The 10,184-nt window shown below is 48.4% G+C and overlaps 1 protein-coding gene across 3 annotated transcripts; it reads right to left on the minus strand.

Annotated features, from left to right (window-relative positions):
• Nucleotides 1-35: 35 nt before the first annotated feature.
• On the minus strand, nt 36-9,884 carry FCN3 (ficolin 3). 3 transcript variants are annotated; one of them, XM_072609512.1, is made up of 8 exons: nt 9,734-9,884; nt 7,200-7,304; nt 6,803-6,847; nt 6,032-6,067; nt 5,373-5,500; nt 4,165-4,294; nt 1,753-1,887; nt 36-982 (listed from the first exon to the last, which is right to left on the minus strand). In XM_072609512.1, the coding sequence occupies exons 1-8, from the start codon at nt 9,867-9,869 to the stop codon at nt 741-743; spliced, it is 957 nt and encodes a 318-aa protein (XP_072465613.1). In that variant the 5' UTR covers nt 9,870-9,884; the 3' UTR covers nt 36-740. The 3 variants fall into 3 exon arrangements, with proteins under 3 accessions (XP_072465613.1, XP_072465614.1, XP_072465615.1); XM_072609513.1 differs by lacking the exon at nt 6,032-6,067; XM_072609514.1 differs by lacking the exon at nt 1,753-1,887.
• Between the last annotated feature and the right edge of the window lie 300 nt (nt 9,885-10,184).

Below are 10,184 nucleotides of genomic sequence, written 5' to 3' on the forward strand. Positions count from 1 at the left end.
AAAGGGAGGAGAGTGATTCTTTTGGGAGAGGCCAGGAAGCTTTACCAATGATTTTATTTTCTATCAGAGTGCACTGTAGTTGGTCCGTCTATCTAGGAGCCAGAGCTGAATTCGGTGCTGGGGTTAGGGTTAGAAGGTCTTAAAGGAAGCAGAAATTCCAAGGAATGGGACTGGGGACTCAGATAACCTTACAACCAGAATGCTCTTAGAAACGAGAATGTTAGAGTTCAACGTAAAATGTGAGAGCTGGTGAGGAACTTTGAACATAATATGTTTGAGAAGGGTAGCCCTTTTCTCCCATTGCTGATTCCTTCTCAGAACCTTCATTCTGAGGAAGGATCCGCCTAGCCTTCATGCTCTGGACTTTCCCATCATGCCCAAGGATGGGAATGGCTCCCCTCCTCCAACTCATCTTTCTTCATCCTCTTCCTTTATATAATGTCTTCCTCCATTGGAATATCCTTGAGGTCCCAAGCTTTTTGCTTGCATTTGTATCTCCAGTGCATGACGCATAGTAAGTGATTAATAAAAGCTCTTTGGCTTAACTTAGAGCTGAGACTGTATGTTTATGTTAGAACATAAAATATTAGAGATGTCAGCAGCCTAGGAATACAGAATGCCAAAATGAGGAGGGACTTCAGAACACAAAAAAAGTCAGTCTTAGAGGGACCTTAAAGAGACCTGCAGAGGGGAATGGGTTGCCTAAGACCAGGTGGGATGCTGTAGTATCTGCCAGGTGCCTAACGGAGCATCATTAAGGTTCGACGGTAGGGGTGGCCCACTCCCAGCCCAGTGGCCCAGTCAATGCCATACTGGTATGCCCCAGCCTTAGTTTTTGCATAGCGCCCATTGAGGTTGGATTTATAGCAGTCTGCATACCACCAGGCCCCTTTCACAATGACTGCACAGTTCCTACTGTGGGTGTCACTATCAGCATCATGGGTGGAGAAGGACTTTCCCTTATGAAAAGTCAAGGAATCCCCTGGAAGGAGAAAATAAGAAAGAGAACTTCCTCTGACAGCCTGTCTTCCTATTCATTCTCTGTTCCCAGGTCATCCCTTTCTAGCCAAGCATAAGGTCATAAAGAGAGGTAGTGTGCTATAATGGACTGGGAGTCAGGAGAACTGAGATCTTGGCTCTGATGCCAATTTGCTGTGTGATCTCAAGGAAGTGATTTCCCCAATCTGGGTCTCATTTTCTGCATCTGGAAAATATGGAGTTTAATCCAAATGATGGTAGGATTTGGAGCATGTAGAGGCCTCTGAGGTCAACTCCATTTTACAAATAAGGAAACTGAGTCCTATTGAGGTTAAATGACATTATACGTATCAGAATCAGAATTCAAACTGAGGCCATCTGATTTCAAATCCAAGTTGTTTCCACAATGTTATAGTGCCTGCTCTCAAAAGGCTCTTTTAGCTCTTGAAACCAGAGTCTAAATTATTATAAGGGACTGCAGAGATTAATGTTTCACCTTTCCTGCCATTACTTTCCAAGGCCTCTAAGGCTCTTCAACTCCCCAGCCCCATCTGTATAGCCATCTCTGCCTCCATCAAAACCAGACGAAAAGGTTCTATGCTTTTGGTGCCTTTGGAAGGGTCTGTCCCCAAGGCTCTGAGGAAGGTGGCACCCTGCCCACCATGCACACTTCCTTCTTTTCAGCCCCTCCCCAATTGTCCTCATCTCTCTGAACAGCCTTTCCTGGTTCCTCCTTCCTAGGGGCCCCAGTTCCTGCTGTCCCTGACAACCTACCCGCAGTGCCCTCCAGGAACTTGTCAAGAACCAGCTGATATTTGTCAGCCTCACTCAGGATCTGGAAGCCCTGGTAGTGGGCGAATGTTTGGTTACCATCGAAGTCTTCCAGTTCCACTCGGAGTTCTTTGGGTGCTTCGGGGTGGGGAGAAGGCAGAGGTTATAAATAGGAATTCCTGGACCCTAGCAAAAACCATTGGGTTCAGATGTGATGTGTATGGTCACCCCTGAAGAGGATGAAAGGGCATGCCCTGGAATGCCAGTACTTTGGGTTTAGGTCCTATTTTCTCCAAGCTAGTTAGGGCTCTATGATCACCCTTTCCCCTTCCCATTTCCAAATTCCTGCCATAGCAGGGCTGCTAGTACCACGGTCATCTCTTGTTTCCCACAGTGGAAAGAGCATTATATCTGGAATTAGACTCAAATCCTGGCTCTTATTATCTGTGTGAGTCTGAGCAAATCACATCCTCTGGGCCTCAGTTTCCTTACCTGTAAAATGAAGGGATCGGACCTTTCTCCAGCCTCTCTCCTCTCTAAACTATCTTTCAATCCACTTCCCAAACACTCTTCTCTTCAAAAACTATGAGTGACTTCCCATTGCCTTCCAAGTAGAGTATAAATTTCTGATCCAAGACTTCACAGCTTGGATCCTAGCTGCCTCGCTTCACTCTTTTCCTCTTCATGCTAAAATCAAAGTGGGCTTGCTCCTCAACACTGAACCTCATAGAATCACAAAATCCCAGGGCTGAAAGGGACTTCAGAGGATATCTAGTCCAACCTATAACTAAACCCCACCACAACACCTCCAATAAATGATCACCTGACCCTCTCTGGAGGGGGAATGAGGAACCCACTCCTTCTGAAGGCAGCTCATTCAATTCGAGGACATATCTAATTATTAGCAAGACTTCCCTGACATCAAGCCTAGAATTGTCTCTTTGCAACTGCTGAGTCCTGACAAACAGAACCAGTGCAACTTGTCCCCCTCTCCCTTCAAATAGCAGTTCTCCTCCAGGCTAAACATTCTCGGTTCCTTCAACTAATTCTCAAATGCCATAGACTCAAAGCCCTTCCCAATCCTGGTTACCCGGCTCTGGACACTCTTCCTTGTCATTTTTAGACTACTACACCCAGTCCTGAACACAGCTCATTCCTGATCCAACCAGGGCAGAGTAGAGTCTGGTGTCTATAGAAAGACCTTCGTTTTTCTGGAAGCAATGCCCATCTTACTGGGGGCCTAAGGTTTCATTAACTTTCCTATTTGCCACATCGTGATGTTGACTCCATTTTAGCTTACATGACTATTTTTCTAATTATTTAATTCTTCTTCTCCCACATGGTAATAGTCAATTTTTTTGCACCCAAATGTAAAACTCTACATTTATCCTTTTTGAATTTCAGCTTATTCAGTTCAGCCCAGTGCTCTGGTGTGTCGAGATCCTTTTGGATCCTGATTCTGACTTCCACCGTGTTAGTTGGTGTTAAAAGAAAATTCAATGAATCTTTATCCAATACAATGATAAAAATGTCATTTTTTGTCTACCAAGCACAGATCCTTGGGGTTCTCCATTGGAGAATATCCTGAGGATCATTAATGCCTAGTTGTCCTGCTTCCTGCCATCTCTGTGCTGAAGTGTGTGGAATGAATTCCCATTTACCATTAGTGGGAAATAGTGAAATATTAGTGGCAGGGATCTTGAGTTCGAAGTTCTAGTCCTTACTACCTGAGAACCCTGATTCAAATCACTGACCCTCCATGGACCTCAGTTTCCTCATCTGTAAAACAAGGGGTTGGACTAAATGGCCTCTGAGGTATTTTCCAGCTTTAGGTCTAGGATGCTGGGATTTCTGTGTGGGAAGGTGTCTCCCAGTTCAGGTGCCAGCTTCTCAATTAGGTCTTTTCTGCTTCCACCCTAGATATGGTGAAAGTGTTCCCACAGCATCTTGCCTTGTCCCATCCATCATATCTGGATTAAAGTTCAAACCCTGGCTCTTATTATCTGGGTGAGTCTGAGCAAGTCATGTCCTCTGTGCCTCAGTTTCCTCATCTGTAAAATGAGGGGACTGGACCAGAGCAAATAAGAAATTTGTTCACCTAAGGCAAAAGTAATTGGTTCTGGAGAGGTAGCAGCTCTGCTCAGGCCTTATGAGCTTTGCTCTTATCTCATTTGCCTTTGTATCATAGCTGCTTCTCATTTCTTCCTCTCTTCACCACCCATCCTCCATTGGACTCTGAGTCAACTCTTGAAGGCAAAAACTGCATATTTTTTCGTTTCCTCAGGACCCAGCCCTGCACACAGGTGAGCTTAATAAATATATGTTGAATTGAGATGCGAGAAAGAGAAGCAAGCCTTAGAGAAGTGACTTTTGGGGTGACCAAGGTGCAGACAGGCATGGGCCTGGAGTCCTTACCTTCACGGGTAAGCTGATACAAGTTCTCATTTCCAAGCCAGAACTCTGACTCCTGGCTCCCAAAGCCGACTTTGTAGGATGCCCAGGATCGGTAGAAATCCACGGAACCATCCTGACGTCTCTGGAACACCTGGGGAGGAGCCCAGGGGCCAGGGGGCTGAGGACCCAGCCAGAAGAGAAAGTTCCTCCCTCCCTGACCTCCAGGGGACCTCGTCCTTATTTCTTCAGAAAGGAGGTGGGGAGAAAGGATAGGCTTCAAGGCTGCACAGTCTGTTGGATCATGGGGAGTATTTGACATGAATCCTGCTCACCCCCTATGGGAGAATTTTGGTCGAGAAGGCAAATGTTTGTCATAAAAGATCTTGATGGATAGCAGATCTCAAAGTGTATTCGGAGGTGAGGCAAGACTAGAGAGAACAGTCCTTGGGAACCCTTAGCTTCCCACCCTTGTCTTATCCAAGGGGAGTCTTCTAGCTCAAAGGACCCAGAAGGGTATGCATGGATAGGGATGACTCCTTTAGTTTTTACGTCCCCAGAGCCTAGCAGGATGAATAGCAAAGTTGCTGTTTTTGTTGTTCAGCCATTTTAGTTGTATCTTTTTGTGATCCCATTTGAGGTTTTCTTAGCAAAGACACTGGAGTAGTTTCCTATTTCCTTCTCCAATTTATCCTACAGATGAGGAAACTGAGGCAGGCAGGGTTAAGTGACTTGCCCAGGGTCACACAGCTAATGTCAGATTTGAACTCAGGTTTTCCTGAGTCCAGGCCCAGCAGCATGTCCATTGGGTCACCTACTTGTCTTGGGCATTTCATCAGTGTCATTGATTCTTTTTCACCCTCTCCACCTAGTGAAAGCCTCCCTCCTTCATCCCCCAGGGACCTGCTTGGTTCCTAGCTCATCCAGGCAGCCCCTCTACCACGCATCACTTCAGCCACATCAGCCCATCTCCTTCCGTGGAACTCCCACTGTTTAGGAGTGTCTCTGTCTATTTCTTTCGTGTCAGTATCTTGTGTCCCCAACTAGACTGTCTGCTTCCCTGAGGGCAGAACTGCTGTCTGAGGTTTCCTGTCTCATCCAGTGCCAGTCAGAATCCAACCAGCCAAGCCTTCTCCCTGTTTTCTGGGGCTCTACCTCCCTCTTGGGGCCAAGTTGGAGAGGTGCATGCCCATGGTGCCCTCTCTTCCCTGCCTCAGCCCAGCCCCACTCACCAGCCAGCCCCCCTTAGCAGAGGCCATGTCACAGAAGACAGGCAGGACCATGCCATTGGGTAGACACACCCGGTACCAGCCGCTCAGAGAGGCTCCTCGACTCTGTAGCTCCTTGCAGTCCTGGGGTCCTGGGCGAGTCAGAGGGGCCACAGCTGTGGCTCCTTCTTTCGATCCTTTCATCCCTTCAGTCTGCCCCACCCATCGCTTTCCCCAGGGCTCCCAGCAGCCCCTTCCCAGCCAGTCAGCACTCCCCACTCCTCTAATTCCTTTCTCCTCAGCATCTCCCCTTCCTAACAGACCTCCCTCCAAACCCACCAGAGGTGCCTGATCTCTACCTCACAGCAGAACTCTTGTTGCAGACTACAATCCCAAGACTCTTAAAAGACTCCCCTCTTGGCCTCCCCCCAACCATTAGCATTAGAACCGGGGCTGAGTTCAAGACACAGGAAACATGGGATACCTGGGTTTCCAAATTGTGCCTCAGTTTCCCACCCCTTATTCTGGAGGGGCTTGGACCTCAGAGGAGGGAACAGGTGGAGTTTTTAGAAGTTCCAGGGAAAAGATACCCAACCTACACTTGGAATGGTTGCCCCCTGCAAGTTGTGGACCCCAAGGGCTCTCAGGAATCAACCTTCCTTTTCCTCCAGCAATCTTCTCACCTGCTTGGCACTGTTTCAACATGTCCACAGCATCTCCTGGCACCAGGGGAACAAGCCACATTACCTCAGTGGACCTATAATTGGTCCCTAGGTAACAGTCAGGATTGGGGGGGGTATCTGTGAGGTTGGGGTAGCCTAAGCAGTGGAAGAATCCTACTGGGACCGAGAAAGGAAGAGAGCCAGGAGGGTTCATCCAGACCTTGTCCCTGTGCCTGGAGCATTGGGAGTGAGGAAGCCCTAGCTTGGGAATCAAGGAGAGTTGAGTTCAAATTCTGTTTCTGATGCTTACTATAGTCTGATTCTGAATTTCTTCATCTGCAAAATGAGAACAATTATTTTGGCAAAGTGAAAAGATTGTTGGAGTTGGCTTCAGATTCAGGAAAGAATCAGGTTCAGGCCTGCTCTGATCTTACCGCTGTGGGACCAGGGGCAAGTCTCTTTACTTTTCTGACTCAGTTTCCTTACATGTAAAATGAGATTAATCCCTGTAGTGACTCACTTGAAGGGCTGTTTTAAGGATCAGGTGAGGTAATGGCCATGGAATAGACTTGGCAGACTGGCAAAGGCCAACTATCGTCCTGAGGAAAGGGCCTTGTAAACTAGAGTTCCTTGGCTGCTATTTGAGGAGGGGGCAGAAGATCTAGGAGCTCCTCAGCCTCTGGCTGCCTCTCTGGCTGCCTCCGATATCCACTGAGCCAGAGAGGAACAAACCCATGTTTGAATCCAGAGCAGAGAGGCTGAGGAGTGCCAAAGGAGAGAGAATTCACTCACCAGGCTCCCCCTTGGGTCCGATTTTCCCTGGTGGCCCCGGCAGTCCTGAAACAAGTGCATTACACATGAGCCTGGCACCTCTCAGGACTACCACAGGGTAGGGAACCTGTAGCCTCTAGGCCACATGTGGCCTTTTAGGTCCTTGGATGTGCCCTTTTGACCAAGTCCAAGTTTTATAGAACAAATCCTTTTATTAAGGGGATTTGTTCTGTGAAGTCTGGATTTAGTCAAAGGGCCGCACTTGAGAACCTGGGGGCCACATGTAGCCTCAACATCACATGCTCCCCACCTCTGAAGAATCTCATCCTGTTTCAGGACATAGAAGACTCCCGAAAGTCCCAATCCTCACTTCTGTCACAGGGAGAAAGCTCCCCACCTCTCCCACCTCTTTTCTCACCTCTGGAGCCTGGTGCCCCCTTTTCCCCAGGGCTTCCAGCTGCCCCTGTGGGTCCTGGGCAGCCCTGCAGAACAATCATTTTGCTGGTATCCAGAACTTTGGGTTCTGTAGAAGGAAGGACAACAGAATCATGGAGGTGGTGTGAGGAAGGGAATAGAGGGCAAGTTGATCAGTTGCTGGCACCTAGGTATTGACAGGTGGTGCAGAGCGTAGAGTGTTGAATCTAGAGCCAGGAAGACAGGAGTTCAAATGTAGCCTCAGACATTAACTAGCTGTGTGACCCTGGGCAAGTCACTTAACCCCTATTTGCCTCGGTTTCTCATCTATAAAATGAGATAGAGTGGAGAAGGAAATGGCAAACCACTCCAGTATCTTTGCCAAGAAAACCCCATAGAGTCAAACATGACCCAACAGCAACAAACTAGTAGTAGTACCTGGCTGTCCCTGGACAAGGACTGAGATGATCTCTTGCCATCCTACGCATCCTTCAAGGCCCAACTCAAATCCTCCTCCCTTCAAGGGGGAAGGGGAAGGAATTTAAAAGAACAGAAGGGGAAGGGGTTGGGAATTGAGGAGAGCCAGGCTGAGTAGGGAGGATGCAAGGAGGAGCCTGAGGGAGCTACAAGGAGCCCAGAGAGCAGGCTGGGGACAGATCAAGTGCACTGGCCCTCCCAGTTTAGGTGCCCTTCCCACCAACCTCCTCTGCTTCTGAGCCCCCACCCTTCCAGATTCCAGGGGCTCGGGTTCTTGTCTGCTGAGCCCAGCATAGAGTTTTCCTTTTTTTCATCCAAGTCCAGTGTTGTTGAATGGAAAAAAATCTAAACTGAGTGGGGTCAGGATTTCCAAAACTGAATTCATCTTTTCCCCCAAACTCTCCTTTCTGCCACCTGTCAAGGAGCCCACCATCCACCCAAGGCCCATGTATTTTACCTTGGTGACATCTCTCACACAATCCCTTTCTCTCCTTGGAGACTGGGGCCCCCCGGTGCAGGCCCTCATTACCTCATGCCTGTATTATTGCAGTAGCCCGCTGGGTGGGGGGTCCCCTTGCCTCAAGTCTCTGCTCCAATCCACCTGCTTGACTGCCAATGACCTTCCTTAAAGAACACATCTTACCATGTCACCCAAGTATTCAGTCAGCCCCATTGACTCCCTGTCATCTCAAGGATCAAATATGAAATCCACTGGCATTCAAAGCTCAGCATGACCTGCCTCCCCCACTTCTGTGGTCTTCTTACCCCTCACAAATAAGGGACTAATTCATCCCGGTCTCCCTCAGTACTCTTTGATCCAATAACACTGGTCTCCTGGATGCTCTGTGAACAAGATACTCCAATCTCCTAAATCTGGGCACTTTGTCTGACTTTCCCCCATGTCTGGAACTCTCTCCCTCCTCATCGCTGTTAGTATATACCTAATGTTCATTGAAGTATGGCTGGGTGGTGCAGTGGATAGGGCACTGGCCCTGCGGTCAGGAGGATATGAGTTCAAATTAGGCCTCAGACACTTATTAACTCTGCAACCTGGAGCAGGGCATTTAACCCTGTTTGCTTCAGTTTCCTCATCAGTAAAATGAATTGGAGAAGGCAATGGCAAACCATTCCAGTGTCTTTGCCAAGGAAAGCCCAAATGGAGTCACAAAGAGTTAGAGGTGGCTGAAAATGACTCACAACAACAAATGTTTTGGGTTGGACTTGCAGGATTCTCAGACTCCCTAAAGCCCCAAGCACCTTTGCTGTCCTATTCCCTTGGCCTCCTTCTATCTGCCAGTGATCATGCTGTGATGATGGACATGTGGGTTCCAATCCCAACTCTTCAGTTTACCTGCTGTATGACCTTCAGCAAATCACTTCCTTTTTGGGGGGGCAGCTAGGTGGTGCAGTGGATAGAGCACCAGTGCAGGAGTCAAGAGGACCTGAGTTCAAATCTCACCTCAGACACTTGATAGTCACTACCTGTGTGACCTTGGGCAAGTCACTTAACCCCAAATTGCTTCATCCTGGGTCATTTCCAGTCATCCTGATGAATATCTGGTCACTGGATTCAGATGACTCTGGAGGAGAAGTTAGGCTGGTGACCTGCACAGCCCTCCCTCACTCAAAACAAAGTCAAGTGCCAGTCATGTGATCATTTCTCTGATGGCATAGTCTTCTTCGGCAATGAAAGATGAACACACACGCACACACACAAGCACACACACACACCTTTCTTTGGGCTGCAATATCCTTCTCTCTGAAATCATTGGGGGAGGAAAAATTGTATTTTAAATAACCTCAGAGGCTCCTTCAGGTCCTCAGAGGTCCTCCTGATCCTCCAAAAAAAACAGCTCAGATGCTGCTTTCACCCAGAGATCTTTGATCTTCCTTTTCTCCCACCTCCTACTATATGCACTTGGAGCCTCTATCCTTCACTGACAATGGTCTGATGACACTTGGAGCCTGTGTCCTTCACTGACAACGGTCTGATGAGGTGGCAGGTAAGCATTCCCTGTCCTGGTTGGGGCGGGGGGAGTGGTATGGGGAGCAGATATCTACCTGGGCAGCTGGAAGGCTCATGGGTCTCAGTGAAGCCCAATCTTGAAAGCAGAAGCACGAGCAGGATTCCTTTCAATGGCAGCCCCATCTTCTCTGCACTCATGGGATCAGACTGAGGGTAGAGTCCCTCACGCATAGACTATGGGGCAAACGAGGATGTAAACAGGAACTTCCCCTCATTGTTCCCACAGAGTGTTCCACCCTGGCCTTGGAGCTGTGAGCCCAGGGAGGAGGCATTCCCCCTACTCTTGTAACCCCAAGAAGGAACAAATTGTACTTTCCCCTCATCCTAAACTTTGCCAATTCTGTCCCTGTGGAATGTGCCAGAACTCTTCAAATTTTTCCTCAGGCTCCCAGTAGGGAAGGGAGAAGGCAAAGGATATCTGCTCCCTGCCCGAGGCTGACCAGCTGTAGAGGCTGCTTTACACGTGGCATCCTGAGCATTGCCCAT

This window comes from Notamacropus eugenii, chromosome 5, assembly GCF_028372415.1.
Source record: "Notamacropus eugenii isolate mMacEug1 chromosome 5, mMacEug1.pri_v2, whole genome shotgun sequence".
NCBI lineage: Eukaryota > Metazoa > Chordata > Mammalia > Diprotodontia > Macropodidae > Notamacropus > Notamacropus eugenii.

What these genes read in the sequence shown, in the direction of transcription:
- FCN3 (XM_072609512.1), bottom strand. Translation starts at nt 9,869, where the DNA reads ATGCGTGAGGGACTCTACCCTCAGTCTGATCCCATGAGTGCAGAGAAG. An exon ending in GTATCAGCTTACCCGTGAAG is followed by an intron (nt 1,888 to 4,164) that starts GTAAGGACTCCA and finishes CCCACCCCGAAG; the next exon opens with CACCCAAAGAACTCCGAGTG. An exon ending in GTTCCTGGAGGGCACTGCGG is followed by an intron (nt 983 to 1,752) that starts GTAGGTTGTCAG and finishes TTCTCCTTCCAG; the next exon opens with GGGATTCCTTGACTTTTCAT.